This window comes from Pelophylax lessonae (assembly GCF_965119305.1).
Source record: "Pelophylax lessonae genome assembly, chromosome: 6".
Classification (NCBI taxonomy): Eukaryota; Metazoa; Chordata; class Amphibia; order Anura; family Ranidae; genus Pelophylax; species Pelophylax lessonae.
In genome coordinates, this window is record NC_138773.1 from 34,560,821 (window position 1) to 34,578,295 (window position 17,475).

The 17,475-nt window shown below is 46.1% G+C and overlaps 1 protein-coding gene across 2 annotated transcripts in view; it reads right to left on the minus strand.

Moving 5' to 3' along the window:
• The window catches only part of LOC309558163 (sulfotransferase 1 family member D1-like), a 46,763-nt gene that overhangs the window by 16,592 nt on the left and 12,696 nt on the right, over positions 1-17,475 (minus strand). For both annotated transcript variants that reach the window (XM_082261173.1, XM_082261172.1), the window contains exon 4: positions 2,217-2,314. In XM_082261173.1, coding sequence (XP_082117299.1) covers positions 2,217-2,314 — 98 coding nt within the window. The remainder of the gene's footprint in view (positions 1-2,216; positions 2,315-17,475) is intronic.

Sequence of the window (17,475 nt, forward strand, 5' to 3'; positions counted from 1 at the left end):
ATCACTGGCCTTATTCTTGTCATAGAAGATTGGTATGTCATTCTGACATGTACAGTACATGTGCAAATGCAGACTAAAAAATGTAAAATTTTGTAGATGGGTAAAAAAAAGGTAACAAAATAAAAAATATACCAAAATATAATTAAAAAAATAAAGAAATAAAATTGATATGCCTCCTTTGGATGTCTGATTTTCTTCTCAGCCTTATATAGAGGAACTTGTTTGTTTTTCTTAGAAGCAGACATATAAGTTTCTTTGAGTGTTTGAGTGGATACTTCTCAAACTGGTGTAATTACTGTATGTAACTGAAGTCAACAAGTCAAGTAAGCAATGGTCAATGTAGCTTGACCTTTTGACATATATGACCTATGGCATGTATGATCCAACAGTGTCATCTAGAGGTTGAGTTGAGAAATGCTCACTCATACAAAACTATGGGGAAGGATACGCCCATGTGGGATTGTCTAATTGAACTTTCCAAAAAAAAAAAAAATTGGCAGCCTAAGCTAACAGGAGGCCTCTAAAATTACGTAACACCAAGGAAGGCCTGTGCCAGAAGAAACTTCATCTGACAATGCATTTTGCCCGATCTCCTGCAATTGCTTCTAGAGTAAGCCTGGGCTCCTGGTTGCCTACAGAGATTGTAAAGTCGCTATAACCTGAGCTACGTAACCTTTTTGTGTATTCCTATTGTATAAAGACCATAGTTCATGTTTATTCGCTAGGAAGTAGGTGGCATTTTTCTTGTTATATGCATATCTGTCAGTCTTGTATTGTTTTCCTATAATTGTAATAGGTTGTATGTGCAGCATTTCTATTTAGTAAAAAAACATTAATACACTACAGAGGTCTAAGCTTTCTTGCTTCTAACCAAAGTGACTTTAACAGACACAAAGCGAAACAGGGTTACATCATGCTCTTCAGACAGACCTGGTTCTCCAGAAAGATAGACTGTTCGGGCTTTCTGGATTAAAATATGTGTCAGGCTTTTTAGAATAGTGTATTTGTCTTTTATGAAGAAGAGGTAGACATGACTTTCCAATATAGAAGATTGACCAGACTCTAAGGAAACATAGACAGGGCAGGCTCAATGATGTGAGAGGAAGACCAACGTGTACAAAAGATGGATGTTAAAGATTAAAGAGGACACCGTTTTAAATTAGAGGGGCAAAGGTTTAAAAGTAATATGAGGAAGTATTACTTTACTGAGAGAGTAGTGGATGCATGGAATAACCTTCCTGCAGAAGTGGTAGCTGCAAATACAGTGAAGGAGTTTAAGCATGCATGGGATAGGCATAAGGCTATCCTTCATATAAGATAGGGCCAAGGACTATTCATAGGATTCAGATATATTGGGCAGACTAGATGGGCCAAATGGTTCTTATCTGCCGACACATTCTATGTTTCTATATACTAGAAAGGGAGACAGAGCATGATCTCCAGAAAGAGAGATAATTTTGGATCTCCAGAATAAGGAATAGACCAGGCTCTCCAGAAACAGGGATAGAACAGGCTCTCAGAATGAGGGATAGACCAGAATCTTCAGAAACATAGATAGGACAGGCTCTCCAGAATAAAAGTTATACTGGGCTCTCAGGAAACAAAAGATATGCAGGATCTTCAGAGGGATAGAAGAGATTCTCCAGAATGAGGAATAGACCTGGATGTCCAAAAAGCACGGATAAGGCAGGCTCTCAGATTTCCTTTTCATAAATTAAGAGTATTGAGTGATTTTGTGGGTTTGGTCCCTGAAGGGACAACACCCTGTTGGCTGATACATGTGTACATATTATTTGTCTTTGGGAGAATGCTATAATTAGACTTGTTGCACCCACCTATGCTTGAATATGTTTTACATGTATATACAAATATATGGGTACCATATACAACTATATAGGTACCTTTGAGATGATCCTCAGGATTATGTGTTGGTTGGATATACAGTATACACTACGTGACTTTTGTGACTGATAGTAGCAGTCTCACTTTATTTTATACATCTTGGAGCTCCATTGAGCCCAAAGCCAGGTGGGTGTTGCTTGCGTTTGTTATATTGCTACTTTTTATACCAGGGGCACCACACTTCTACAATCCTATTCAGTATGTAAGACCTTGAGACACCTTTTTGATATTTGGAAGTTTTATAGACCCGTAACTCCAGAAAGAGGGCTTAACCAGCTCTGCAAAAGAATTTGTATCACACCCAAGCCTTGCACCTTGCAGTTCTTTTCCCAGAAGCTCCATGGGACAAGCTCCACGGGTAGGTGAGATTTGATCACGCGCTGAGTCTTCATTGAATTCAGGATTTCAGTTCCTGGGGGTGAAGAAGCAACCAAATGTAAATTTTTTCTTTGCAATTCCATATTGGTGTACATTTCTCTCCTCCTCCATTTCTGGCCTTTCAAACATTTGCCGTTTCTTGGTGTTTTCACTTCACTATCCAAATATACTATTACTATTGCCAGAGGAATCGGCCACGGATGAATTATAAGCTGGACCAATGTAACTATGTATGAAATATCCATACCTTCTTTAACCACTTAAGCCCCAGAAGATTTTACCCCCTTCCTGACCAGGGCCTATTTTGCGATTCGGCACTGCGTCACTTTAACGGACAATTGCGCAGTCGTGCGACGCTGTACCCAAACGAATTTGACGTCCTTTTTTTCACACAAACAGAACTTTCTTTTGGTGGTATTTGATCACCTGTGCGATTTTTACTTTTTGCGCTATAAACAAAAAAAGAGCGTCAATTTTGCAAAAATAACAATATTTTTCACATTTTTTTATATGAAATTCCCCAAAAAAAATTTAAAAATCTAAATTTTTTAACATTTCAGGTCAATTTGTTTTCTGCTACATATGTTTGGTAAAAAAATCACAAAAAGCGTATTTTGATTGGTTTGCGCAAAAGTTATCGCGTTTACTAACAAAGGGAAAGATTTTTGTAATTTTTGGTGTTTTTTTTTTTAACGCGTAATGGCGGCGATCTGCGATTTTTTTTGCGGTACTGCGACATTTCGGCGGACAGATCGGACCCTTGACTGACATTTTTGACACCTTTGGGGGTACCAGTGACATTACTACAGTAATCAGTGCTATACATATGCACTGTTACTGTAAAATGACACTGGCAGTGAAGGGGTTAACTTTTTTGAGAGGGAGGGGTTATGTGTGTCCCTAGGGGCGTGATTCTAACTGTGATTGGCTGTGACTTGAGCTGTATGAACAGTGATCAACGGTCCTACATAGTAGAACCGTATGATCACCATTCATACACAGGGGAGAATGACAGGCGGCTTGTTTACATTAGCCGCTTGCCTTTCTCCCTTTCTAACGGACGATCGCGAGTGACCGGCGGACATCGGGTCCGCCGGTCACACGCGCGGGGGGGTCCGTGACCGCGCGGGAGCTCGCTAGACCCTCACAGGCTAGCGACGTAGCCCTACGTTGCTCTGCCTGTGAGGGGCTGACTGCCGACGTAAATAGTCGTGCGGCAGTCGGCAAGTGGTTAAAGCTGAGATTTATCTAAAATCACATTTTTTACAGTTTTGGTTACAATATTTACCAATAAAATGTCCAATGATGTGCAGACAGCTGGATTCTGTAGCAATCTTCCCTGCTGGGCTGCCCTGTCCTCTTCCTGCTGCTATACTTCTTTAGCTGTGGCGTTAACAGCTTCAGGTCTCTGGGCTCAGCTGCACTAAAGATGATTCAACGGGGACACGCCCCTCTACTATTTCCCCCAATTAGAAAAGTTATTTTACTGATTAGACTGCCTGTAACACAATCTGTGAATGGGGGGGGAAGAATCTGGGGCCCTGTTCAGACTACTTAATTCACAGATCCTCTTATACGTGTAGTGCTACCCCCTTTAGGGACCCAATGATAGCATTGGGTCCTCTGCTCTTACCCTTGGCCCTATGTGGAACTTCACCAGGGGAGGACTGGGCCAGGGGGGCAATTGCCCCCTGGGCCGCTCTGATGCCCCTTAAAAAGGCTGCACTGCTTCTGCCAAAGACATGCCTAAAGGATTCCTGATGAAGAGAAGTAAAAAGTCTCCGCCAGTGACCTACTGAGTGTGGGATGAAGACCAGGACAGAGTGCAGGCCTCCCCCTCCAGCATGGATGTTGTAAACTGTGTCTTAACAGAGGCTGGTTCCATGCCCCACTGGAGACTCTTCACCCCTGGCCAGCCCCGACCCAGGTCGGGAACATGGATTCAGCCAGTAAATAGAGAGTACCTTTAGCAGGGTTTCAGCTTCGAATGGGGGTCAAGAGGAGGACTGGAAGAGGGAGAGTGGGAGGGGAGATGCACCATGGGCCTCTAGTTTGTACTTGCCCCCTGGACCAAAGGTTGCCAGTCTGCCCCTGAACCTCACTCCTGCTGACACAACCAGAATACTCTTGTCGGTGGCCTCCCAGCAGTTACTCAAGAAGGGCACACACTGATTGTGGTAAAGCAAACCAGTTGTATTGGCAAAACTAGAAGGGTAGGGCAATACAGCAGTTCAAAGTTTACACACAAGGAGTCAAGGCAATGACATAACAATGCTATTACCATCAGTACCTTTAAGGTGATTCTATATATGTACTGCAGTACCCAGAGTGTAAACAATAGCTCTCTGACTGGGAAATAATGCTCCAAGTGTCTTAAAATGGCTAACAAATAGAAAACAAGCTAGCTCACTTAGGAGCTCTCAGTTGGGAGGGTCTGGGTTTAGGCCTGAAAAGTCTGGCAAGTCTCCTGTACACCAGTACTGCTACCAGAAAGACCCTTTGATCTGTGTAGTTCTTGAATGCAGCTTCAACCGGCTTAGTTGGGGCCCTTTACATTGGTGTGCAAAACAGGGTGATGTTGCTTTAACCACTATAATACTGGGCACTTTCACCCCCTTCATGCCCAGGCCAATTTTCATCTTTTAGTGCTATTGCGCTTGGAATGACAATTGCACGGTCATGAAAAACTGTACTAAAATGACCTTTTTATCATTTTTTGAGACATATAAAGCTTTCTTTGGTGGCATTTAATCACCACTGGGTTTTTTTATTTTTTGCTAAACAAACAAAAAAATACCAGAAATTTTGAATATAAAGAATGTTTTTCTTAGTTTACGTTATAAAATTTTGCTAATAAGTAGTGTTGAGCGAACACGGACTGTATTATTCGTGTTCGTACCGAATAATTGGATTTTTTGTACCCGAACACGGACACGGACACTTTACTGTATGTTCGGGTAAAAATCCGTGTTCGGTCGTTTTATTTCCGGGTTTTGCATGCTTTGGCGCTCTTTTCATGGCGGGCTTTCAACAGCCAATCAACAATCGTTTAACTGGTGTGCCTTAAGCCATCCCAGCCATGCCTGCAAATGTCTCAGTAGCTGTGATTGGCCGTCTGAAGCATGTGACCAAGTCTTTATAAGTTCGAGGCAGCCGCAGCGGCGTCATTATGCTGCTTAGATTCAGGGACAGAGCACACATCAACGTGCTGGCTGCTGATTAGGGAAAGATAGGCAGGAAAAAACCATTTGTGTCCGGATAGAATTGAGGGACAGGTCGGAGTGTTTAGGCAGGGCGAGTTGTAGGCATTTTAGGGATAGAGTCTGCTGAATTATAGGGTCAGTGTCTTCTACAAACTACAATCGATATTGCTGTGTGGGGGGTGGGGTCTGCACTCAATCCTGATCTACGATCTCTTCTCAATCCTGTTAGGGACAGAGTCTGCTGAATTTTAGGGAAACTGTGTTCTACAAACTACAATCGATATTGCTGTGTGGTGTGGGATTGGAGATAGGCAGGTGTCAGTGATCCACATCCATTTTTCTGTGTGTGAGCTGCAGTGAACACAATCTTTTTGGGCTGCAGTGAACACAATCTTTTTGGGCTGCAGTGAACACAATCTTTTTGGGCTGCAGTGAACACAATCTTTTTGGGCTGCAGTGAACACAATCTTTTTGGGCTGCAGTGAACACAATCTTTTTGGGGTGCAGTGAACAAAATCTTTTTGGGGTGCAGTGAACACAATCCTTTTTGGTGTGCAGTGAACACAATCTTTGTGGGGTGCAGTGAACAAAATCCTTTGTGGGGTGCAGTGAACACAATCTTTTTGGGGTGCAGTGAACAAAATCCTTTTTGGGGTGCAGTGAACAACATCCTTTTTGGGGTGCAGTGAACACAATCTTTTTGGGGTGCAGTGAACAAAATCCTTTGTGGGGTGCAGTGAACACAATCTTTTTGGGGTGCAGTGAACACAATCTTTTTGGGGTGGAGTGAACAACATCCTTTTTGGGGTGCAGTGAACAAAATCCTTTTTGGGGTGCAGTGAACAAAATCATTTTTGGGGTGCAGTGAACACAATCTTTTTGGGGTGCAGTGAACACAATCTTTGTGGGGTGCAGTGAACACAATCTTTTTGGGGTGGAGTGAACAACATCCTTTTTGGGGTGCAGTGAACAACATCCTTTTTGGGGTGCAGTGAACACAATCTTTTTGGGGTGCAGTGAACACAATCTTTGTGGGGTACAGTGAACAGAATCTTTGTGGGGTGCAGTGAACACAATCATTGTGGGGTGCAGTGAACTCAATCTTTGTGGGGTACAGTGAACACAATCTCATACTTCTGAAGGTTTGAGGGTGCTGCCTGTTCCATACCCCCCCTACTCCTCATCTAGCCTTTTAGGGGTACAAACAATAGTAATTGGGGCCTAGTGTGGTTGTGTACGTGTGATATACATACACTTTTTTGGGATCATATTTTCTATTCCGCTATTTAATCAAAAACCTTTGGGGATCAGTTAAATTGGGGGATAGTCTGTGTTGGTACGTGTGAGAGAGATCCACCTTTCCAAGTTGTTGGGGTTCATCTCATACTTCTGAAGGTTTGAGGGTGCTGCCTGTTCCATACTCCCCCTACTCCTAGCCTTTTAGGGGTACAAACAATAGTAATTGGGGCCTAGTGTGGTTGTGTACGTGTGATATACATACACTTTTTTGGGATCATATTTTCTATTCCGCTATTTAATCAAAAACCTTTGGGGATCAGTTAAATTGGGGGATAGTCTGTGTTGGTACGTGTGAGAGAGATCCACCTTTCCAAGTTGTTGGGGTTCATCTCATACTTCTGAAGGTTTGAGGGTGCTGCCTGTTCCATACTCCCCCTACTCCTAGCCTTTTAGGGGTACAAACAATAGTAATTGGGGCCTAGTGTGGTTGTGTACGTGTGATATACATACACTTTTTTGGGATCATATTTTCTATTCCGCTATTTAATCAAAAACCTTTGGGGATCAGTTAAATTGGGGGATAGTCTGTGTTGGTACGTGTGAGAGAGATCCACCTTTCCAAGTTGTTGGGGTTCATCTCATACTTCTGAAGGTTTGAGGGTGCTGCCTGTTCCATACTCCCCCTACTCCTAGCCTTTTAGGGGTACAAACAATAGTAATTGGGGCCTAGTGTGGTTGTGTACGTGTGATATACATACACTTTTTTTGGGATCATATTTTCTATTCCGCTATTTAATCAAAAACCTTTGGGGATCAGTTAAATTGGGGGATAGTCTGTGTTGGTACGTGTGAGAGAGATCCACCTTTCCAAGTTGTTGGGGTTCATCTCATACTTCTGAAGGTTTGAGGGTGCTGCCTGTTCCATACTCCCCCTACTCCTAGCCTTTTAGGGGTACAAACAATAGTAATTGGGGCCTAGTGTGGTTGTGTACGTGTGATATACATACACTATTTTGGGATCATATTTTCTATTCCGCTATTTAATCAAAAACCTTTGGGGATCAGTTAAATTGGGGGATAGTCTGTGTTGGTACGTGTGAGAGAGATCCACCTTTCCAAGTTGTTGGGGTTCATCTCATACTTCTGAAGGTTTGAGGGTGCTGCCTGTTCCATACTCCCCCTACTCCTAGCCTTTTAGGGGTACAAACAATAGTAATTGGGGCCTAGTGTGGTTGTGTACGTGTGATATACATACACTTTTTTGGGATCATATTTTCTATTCCGCTATTTAATCAAAAACCTTTGGGGATCAGTTAAATTGGGGGATAGTCTGTGTTGGTACGTGTGAGAGAGATCCACCTTTCCAAGTTGTTGGGGTTCATCTCATACTTCTGAAGGTTTGAGGGTGCTGCCTGTTCCATACTCCCCCTACTCCTAGCCTTTTAGGGGTACAAACAATAGTAATTGGGGCCTAGTGTGGTTGTGTACGTGTGATATACATACACTTTTTTGGGATCATATTTTCTATTCCGCTATTTAATCAAAAACCTTTGGGGATCAGTTAAATTGGGGGATAGTCTGTGTTGGTACGTGTGAGAGAGATCCACCTTTCCAAGTTGTTGGGGTTCATCTCATACTTCTGAAGGTTTGAGGGTGCTGCCTGTTCCATACTCCCCCTACTCCTCATCTAGCCTTTTAGGGGTACAAACAATAGTAATTGGGGCCTAGTGTGGTTGTGTACGTGTGATATACATACACTTTTTTTGGATCATATTTTCTATTCCGCTATTTAATCAACAACCTTTGGGGATCAGTTAAATTGGGGGATAGTCTGTGTTGGTACGTGTGAGAGAGATCCACCTTTCCAAGTTGTTGGGGTTCATCTCATACTTCTGAAGGTTTGAGGGTGCTGCCTGTTCCATACTCCCCCTACTCCTAGCCTTTTAGGGGTACAAACAATAGTAATTGGGGCCTAGTGTGGTTGTGTACGTGTGATATACATACACTTTTTTGGGATCATATTTTCTATTCCGCTATTTAATCAAAAACCTCTGGGGATCAGTTAAATTGGGGGATAGTCTGTGTTGGTACGTGTGAGAGAGATCCACCTTTCCAAGTTGTTGGGGTTCATCTCATACTTCTGAAGGTTTGAGGGTGCTGCCTGTTCCATACTCCCCCTACTCCTAGCCTTTTAGGGGTACAAACAATAGTAATTGGGGCCTAGTGTGGTTGTGTACGTGTGATATACATACACTTTTTTGGGATCATATTTTCTATTCCGCTATTTAATCAAAAACCTTTGGGGATCAGTTAAATTGGGGGATAGTCTGTGTTGGTACGTGTGAGAGAGATCCACCTTTCCAAGTTGTTGGGGTTCATCTCATACTTCTGAAGGTTTGAGGGTGCTGCCTGTTCCATACTCCCCCTACTCCTCATCTAGCCTTTTAGGGGTACAAACAATAGTAATTGGGGCCTAGTGTGGTTGTGTACGTGCGAGATACATACACTTTTTTTGATCATATTTCCTATTCCGCTATTCAATAAAAAACCTTTGAGGATCAATTGAATTGCGGGATAGTCTGTGTCGGTACGTGTGAGAGAGATCCACCTTTCCAAGTTGTTGGGGTTCATCTCATACTTCTGAAGGTTTGAGGGTGCTGCCTGTTCCATACTCCCCCTACTCCTCATCTAGCCTTTTAGGGGTACAAACAATAGTAATTGGGGCCTAGTGTGGTTGTGTACGTGTGATATACATACACTTTTTTTGGATCATATTTTCTATTCCGCTATTTAATCAAAAACCTTTGGGGATCAGTTAAATTGGGGGATAGTCTGTGTTGGTACGTGTGAGAGAGATCCACCTTTCCAAGTTGTTGGGGTTCATCTCATACTTCTGAAGGTTTGAGGGTGCTGCCTGTTCCATACCCCCCCTACTCCTCATCTAGCCTTTTAGGGGTACAAACAATAGTAATTGGGGCCTAGTGTGGTTGTGTACGTGCGAGATACATACACTTTTTTTGATCATATTTCCTATTCCGCTATTCAATAAAAACCTTTGAGGATCAATTGAATTGCGGGATAGTCTGTGTCGGTACGTGTGAGAGAGATCCACCTTTCCAAGTTGTTGGGGTTCATCTCATACTTCTGAAGGTTTGAGGGTGCTGCCTGTTCCATACCCCCCCTACTCCTCATCTAGCCTTTTAGGGGTACAAACAATAGTAATTGGGGCCTAGTGTGGTTGTGTACGTGCGAGATACATACACTTTTTTTGATCATATTTCCTATTCCGCTATTCAATAAAAACCTTTGAGGATCAATTGAATTGCGGGATAGTCTGTGTCGGTACGTGTGAGAGAGATCCACCTTTCCAAGTTGTTGGGGTTCATCTCATACTTCTGAAGGTTTGAGGGTGCTGCCTGTTCCATACCCCCCCTACTCCTCATCTAGCCTTTTAGGGGTACAAACAATAGTAATTGGGGCCTAGTGTGGTTGTGTACGTGCGAGATACATACACTTTTTTTGATCATATTTCCTATTCCGCTATTCAATAAAAACCTTTGAGGATCAATTGAATTGCGGGATAGTCTGTGTCGGTACGTGTGAGAGAGATCCACCTTTCCAAGTTGTTGGGGTTCATCTCATACTTCTGAAGGTTTGAGGGTGCTGCCTGTTCCATACTCCCCCTACTCCTCATCTAGCCTTTTAGGGGTACAAACAATAGTAATTGGGGCCTAGTGTGGTTGTGTACGTGTGATATACATACACTTTTTTTGGATCATATTTTCTATTCCGCTATTCAATAAAAACCTTTCTAGGGCAAGATCTTAAATTACAGAAATATGAGGAGACCGTCAAATAAGGGCCGTGGCCTGGGTCGTGGTGCTGCTGGTAGAGCTCCTGTTGCAAGGAGAGGACATGGTCGATCTGTGCCAGCTACACGCACAAGTGAAACACCTTCCTCAAGTGTGAGTAGGCGACAGAACCTGCATCAGTATTTGGTAGGGCATCAAACGCCCCTAGAAGTGATGAGGCCAGAACAAGTTGAGGCGATAGTAGATTGGTTTGCTGCTGACAGTGCCTCCAGTTCCTTCACATTGTCTCCCACCCAGTCTACTGCAGAAAGGTCAGAGTTGGCACCTGCAGCCAATGTCCAACCGTCTTTCACCTCACCCCCTTGCAAATCAGGCCAGCAGTCTGAGCCCCAAGCCATACAGCAGTCTCTTATTCTTTTTGAGGACTCTGTCAGCAGGGTTTCCCAGGGCCATCCACCTAGCCCTGCCCCAGAAGTGGAAGAGATTGAGTGCAGCGATGCCCAACCACTTATTTCTCAAGATGAGTACATGCAAGGATCATCGCAGCACGTCTCCGATGATGACGAAACGCAGGTGCCAACTGCTGCGGCGTTCAGCATTGTGGAGACCGACAAGGAGGGCAGGGGTGAAGACTGGGTGGAAGATGATGTGGAGGACGATGAGGTCCTCGACCCCACATGGAATGAACGTCATGCAGGTGACCTGAGTAGTTTGGAGGAAGAGGCGGTGGTCGCACAGAGCCACCAGCACAGCAGAAGAGGGAGCAGGGTGCAGAAGCGGAGCGGCCGTGCCCTAGACACTACGCCCGCTACTGCCCAACGCAGCAAGGGAACGAGCGCACCAAAGTCAGCTCAAAGGAGTTCTCTAGCGTGGAAGTTCTTTAGAAAATGTGCTGATGACAGGACACGAGTGGTTTGCACCCTGTGCAATCAGAGCTTGAAGCGAGGCATGAACCTTCTCAACCTGAGCACAACCTGCATGATCAGGCATCTAAGTGCAAAGCACGAGCTGCAGTGGAGTACACACCTTCAAAACCAAGAAACGTCTCTGGCTCATCCTGCTTCCTCTTCTGCTGCAGTCTCGGCCGCTCCAGCCACATCTGTAGTGATACCGGCACCTGCCACCCCGCAAACAGACGATCTGTCAGCAACACCACCACCTGGGTCACCAACAACCATCTCCACAATGTCCCGTGGAAGCGTTCAGCTTTCCATCTCCCAAACACTTGAGAGGAAGAGGAAGTACCCCCCTACCCACCCGCGATCCCTGGCCCTGAATGCCAGCATTTCAAAATTATTGGCCTTTGAAATGCTGTCATTCCGTCTGGTGGAGACGCACAGTTTTAAAAACCTTATGTCGGTGGCTGTCCCACAGTACGTCGTGCCCAGCCGCCACTACTTTTCCAGGCAAGCCATCCCTTCCCTGCACAACCAAGTGGGGGAAAATATCAGGTGTGCACTGCGCAACGCCATCTGTGCCAAGGTCCACCTAACTACGGATACGTGGACCAGTAAGCACGGTCAGGGGCGTTATATCTCCCTAACGGCACACTGGGTAAATGCAGTGGCGGATGGGCCTGAGGCGGATAGCAATTTGGCGCATGTCCTTCCACCACCGAGGATTGCAGGGCGCTTCAGTTTGCCTCCTGTTCGTAACTCCTCCTACTCCGCTTCCTCATCCTCTACCGCCTCCTCATCCGGACAGCGTAACACCTTCACCACCAACTTCAGCACGGCCAGGGGTAAACGACAGCAGGCAGTTTTACAACTTGCCTGTTTGGGGGACAAACCACACACCGCGCAGGAGTTGTGGAGGAGCATGGAACAGCAGACAAATGAGTGGTTGCTGCCAGCGAGCCTCAAGCCCGGCCTGGTGGTGTGTGATAACGGGCGAAATCTCATAGCAGCTCTGGGCCTAGCCGGTTTGACGCACATCCCTTGCCTGGCGCATGTGCTGAATTTGGTGGTGCAGAGGTTCCTTAAAAACTACCCCGATATGTCAGAGCTGCTGCAGAAAGTGCGGGCCGTTTGTGCGCACTTTCGGCGTTCTCACCCTGCTGCTGCTCGCCTGGCAGCGCTGCAGCGTAACTTCGGCCTTCCCGCTCACCGCCTCATATGTGACGTGCCCACAAGGTGGAACTCCACCTTGCACATGCTGGAAAGACTGTGCGAGCAGCAGCAGGCCATAGTGGAGTTTCAGCTGCAGCACGCACGCGTGAGTCGCTCTGCGGAACAGCACCACTTCACCACCAATAACTGGGCCTCCATGCGAGACCTGTGTGCCTTGTTGCGCTGTTTTGAGTACTCCACCAACATGGCCAGTGGCAATGACGCCGTTCTCAGCTTAACTATCCCACTTCTATGCCTCCTTGAAAAAACAATTCGGGCGATGATGGAAGAGGATGTGGCACAGGATGAGGAGGAGGAGGAGGATGAAGAGGTAACATTTCCAAGGCTTTCAGGGCAGTCATTCGCAAGGGGCTCCGAGGGTGGGTTCCTGCACACGCAAACGCCAGGGACGCAATTGTCCAGCAGGGGCACAGTTCTGGAGGATGAGGAGGATGAGGAGGAGGAGGAGCTGGAGGAGGAGATGGAACCATGTTCACAGCAGGGTGGCACCCAGGCCAGCTCATGGCCATCACTGGTGCGTGGCTGGGGGGATACAGAGGACACGGACGATACACCTCCCACAGAGGACAGCCTTTCGTCGCCTCTGGGCAGCCTGGCACACATGAGCGATTACATGCTGCAGTGTCTCCACAACGACCGCCGAGTTGCCCACATTCTAACTTGTGCTGATTACTGGGTGGCCACGCTGCTGGATCCCCGTTACAAGGACAACGTACCGTCCTTAATTCACTCACTGGAGCGCGATCGCAAGATGCGCGAGTACAAGCGCACGCTGGTAGACGCCATGCTGCTGGCATTCCCATCTGACAGCGGGGCCACAGTGGAAGCACAAGGCAGAGGAGGAGGAGGAGGAGGTCGCCAACGCAACCAGGGCACCGCCAGCACCTCAGAAGGCAGGGTTAGCATGGCCGAAATGTGGAAAAGCTTTGTCAGCACGCCACAACAAACAGCAGCACCAGCAGCTCAGATGGAACGTCTTAGCAGGAGGCAGCATTTTACCAACATGGTGGAGCAGTATGTGTGCACACGCCTACATGTAGTGAATGACGGGTCTGCCCCCTTCAACTTCTGGGTCTCCAAATTGGGCACATGGCCTGAGCTTGCCCTTTACGCCTTGGAGGTGCTGGCGTGCCCTGCAGCCAGTGTATTATCTGAACGGGTATTTAGCACGGCTGGGGGCGTTATAACAGACAAGCGCAGCCGCCTGTCCAGAGACAATGTGGACAAGCTCACGTTCATTAAAATGAACCAGGCATGGATCCCACGGGACTTTTCCGTACCTTATGCAGAATAGCAATGGATACCGACCTTACCCACCCATTGTTCCATTTTTGCTCTTTCTCACTCTTTTGGGGTGTACCCTCATTTAAAATTTTTGAAAAGAAGCAGTGTTGGCTACCTCGTCCTCCTCCTCAGGGCCAGATTAATGTAGGGGCTATTGGAGCTGCAGCTCCAGGCCCCTACCTTTTATATAGGCCCCGGGTTGGCCATATTCACTGTTACCGCTCTTCTGTCACTTGTAAACACAGAAGTCTGGCTTCTATGCTCGCTTCCCCAGGCAGCACCCTCAGAACCTCCCCACACAGCGTGAAGGCCGGACAAGGAGGGACAGTTGGCGATGCATGGATGTGTTTATGGGCTTCAGAGACAGCATCCCATGTTGAATTAGGCATGCATGGCTGCACCCTTCCTCCTCTGGGTGCATGGCAAGGCACGGCCCTTAAGGCCCTTCAAAATCCTCAGCACCAAGCCCATGATGCTGTTAATCCGGCCCTGGTCCTCCTCCACCGCCGCTTCCACCTACACCGCCCATAGGTGTGCGCAGCCTATTGCATTAAGGTGTGCACCCCAAAGTTGAAATACACATGCATGTGTTTGCCAGCAGGGAGAGTAATGTATCGGGGCCATGTACCTGTAGGCAAGGAGAAATAGAGCAGAGCAGGTCCCAGGGAGATCTTTCCCATCTCCTCACTGGCAATGCTATGTGCCCTAGGTGATTAGGGTGTGCCCAGGCACACCCAGCACACCCTGTGCGCACGCCTATGTCACCGCCACATCCACCACCACCTCAACCTCCCTCCTACTCCATATGGGCCTCGTCCTTCAGAGATGAAGAAGAACATTGTTTTATTTTTCTGTTTTTTTTTTTGTTGTTTTAAGTTATTTCCCTATCCACATTTGTTTGCAGAGCACTTGCCATGCTCTTAATTACGTTTTGCTGCCATTTGCAGCACTCTAGCCCTTTCCTTTGGTGTTTTAGAGCCATTTTAGTGCCTTAAAGTTCGGGTCCCCATTGACTTCAATGGGGTTCGGTGTCCGGGAAAAGTTCGGTAAAAGTCCGGGACACGGACCCGGACTTTTTTTTAAAGTTCGGCCGAACCCGTCGAACACGGACATCTAGGTGTTCGCTCAACCCTACTAATAAGTAATTTTTCTTCTTCACTGATGTGCGCTGATGAGACTGTACTGATGGGCAATGGGCAGTGTAAATGTGCCCTGTAAGCCTTGCTAGTTACCGGCTCTGCTTTCCTCACACAGTGACAGCGTGTGAGGAAAGGAATGCCGTTAACCGACAAGTTGGTTTACATGTCATCAGCTGTGATTGGACACAGCTGATCACATGGTAAAGGGCCACTGTGACACAGTGATCCCAGAGCGTGTCTGATGTGCAACCCAGGGGGCACGCGGAAGGCACATACTGAGAAGACACCCATGGACTCCCTCCCAGAACTAGAGAGCTGTGCTGAGGTGGTTAATGTATGGAGTCAATGAAGAGGTTCACAGTTCGCTTTAAGATGGGAGGTCAGAAGGGAAGTTCACTTTAAAATATGAAGTCAATGGGAAAGTTCCATAAAGAAATGGTAGAACTTAGTCAGTTGGAGTGCTCCTTATGTCTAAGCAAAGGTAAAAGGCTGTTGAAGCAAGGGGTCTGTTAAGCAGGAAGGAAATTGTGAATCCGGGACAACTATCTGAGTTCAATGGTAGCTTCAGTGTAAAAAGGGTGGCAGCTTAAAGCAATAGATGGCAGCAATATTTTTTACAATATTATTTAATATTTATTTTAACTCTGATCAAAGAGAGTGTCCAGAAATTGCTATGGCCCAAGTAGGTCTGCGAAGCAGCAAAGACTAGCTGTTTTGCGTAGCAGTGAAATATGGGTCGGTGACCCTCTCACCCAGTTCTCCTGCAGCTGTCTGGGAGGGATGCAGGTTGTCATGCAGCAAGAGGCCTCCTTAAATGGTGATGCGGCTTTGGAAGTCTGCGGGCAGGCACTCCTCCCTGGGGTTGGATGATGAAGGATCTCCCCAGAACTGTCTCCATGGCTCAGCACACAGCACAACAGTCCACTTCTTGGCTCTCCAACAGCTCTGTTAAATGCAGCTTGACCCAGCCTGGTACAGACAGCACAGCTCGGAACAGTCATACACACACTCCTTCTAGCTGGCATGTCTCTCCCCAGCTGCCTGGCTTCATCCCTGGCTTTTCCTTTTGTAATGTCCCTCCCCTTGGCTGGTGCTTGTGGACTTTGTAGTTGTAACTTCAGCATTATTGTGTAGAAAGTCCTACTTCCAGACTACATCTCCCAGAATGCTTTGAGTTTTTGTATTAAGGCATTGGCAAAGCAAAGTGATGGATACTGCCATCTTGTGGGCAAATAGAGTTCTGCATCTCAGTAACTGTGCACAGTGTTACATAGATTATGCAGTTATTAAAAGAACCTCTCTCAATAAGGAGAGGGAAGGAGAAGGTGACTTATCTTTAGTGCAGTTGAGCCCAGAGATTTAAAGCTGTTAACCCCTACATCACCAGTAGTTTAGCAGCAGGAACAGGACAGGGCAGCAACAGGACAGGGCAGCCCTGCAGTGAAGATTTCCACAGAATCCAGGAACCTGTGCATTGTGGGACATACTTCATTACAGGTAAGTAACGTAACTAAATATGTAGAGAAAAGGTTTTTTAAGCTAAAGTTCAACTTTAAGTGTTCAAGTGAAAACCACTTGCGGGCCACCCACCGTACATTTTCTGCAGCAGGACGGCCGCTCTATGTCAAACCACGTACCTAGTATGTGATCTGACACTTCCAGGTCTGGGGCGCCCGCACTCTGCTGGTGACCCTCTACCACTGTGTCCACACACAGCGGGAGCCCAGCGGCAGGTACCACGGACTCTATGTCCATCGGCACCTATTGATTACTCAGGACACAGGCAGAACGACAACCTGTAAATAAGGCAGATTGTCGTTCTGTCAGAAGGGACGGCATTGATCCTGTGTTTCTGCAAATAAAAAAATATTGTTTTTTTTTAATCAAAATTGTTGGTCTTTTTTTGTTTATAGCGCAAAAAATAAAAACCGTAGAGGTGATCAAATACCACCAAAAGAAAGCTCTATTAGTGGGGAAAAAAAGACATACATTCTATTTGGGTACAGTGTCACATGACTACCATGTAATTGTCAGTTATCTATATAACTTTTTATTAGTCATGCACACTATAGCTACGACTAAGCACTGTTAGTAGTGTGAATCGCGTCAGCTGTCTTTGATCTGGACCTCTGTATGCTGTGGTATTTTTTTCCTCTTTTCAATAAATATTTGCAATAGACTGCGGCTGTCCAGACATACTTTATGCTCTATAAAGTAATGCAGTGCCGTTTCGCAAAAAATGGCCTGGTCATGAAGGGGGTAAATCTTCCGGAGGTCAAGTGGTTAAGTAGTGTCAATGGCTTGTCCACAATGGCTTACTCACTTTATACAGGGGTGTGTAGGTCTTAAGTGACCTACATTTCTTCATATGATGTCAGCATTATTCAAT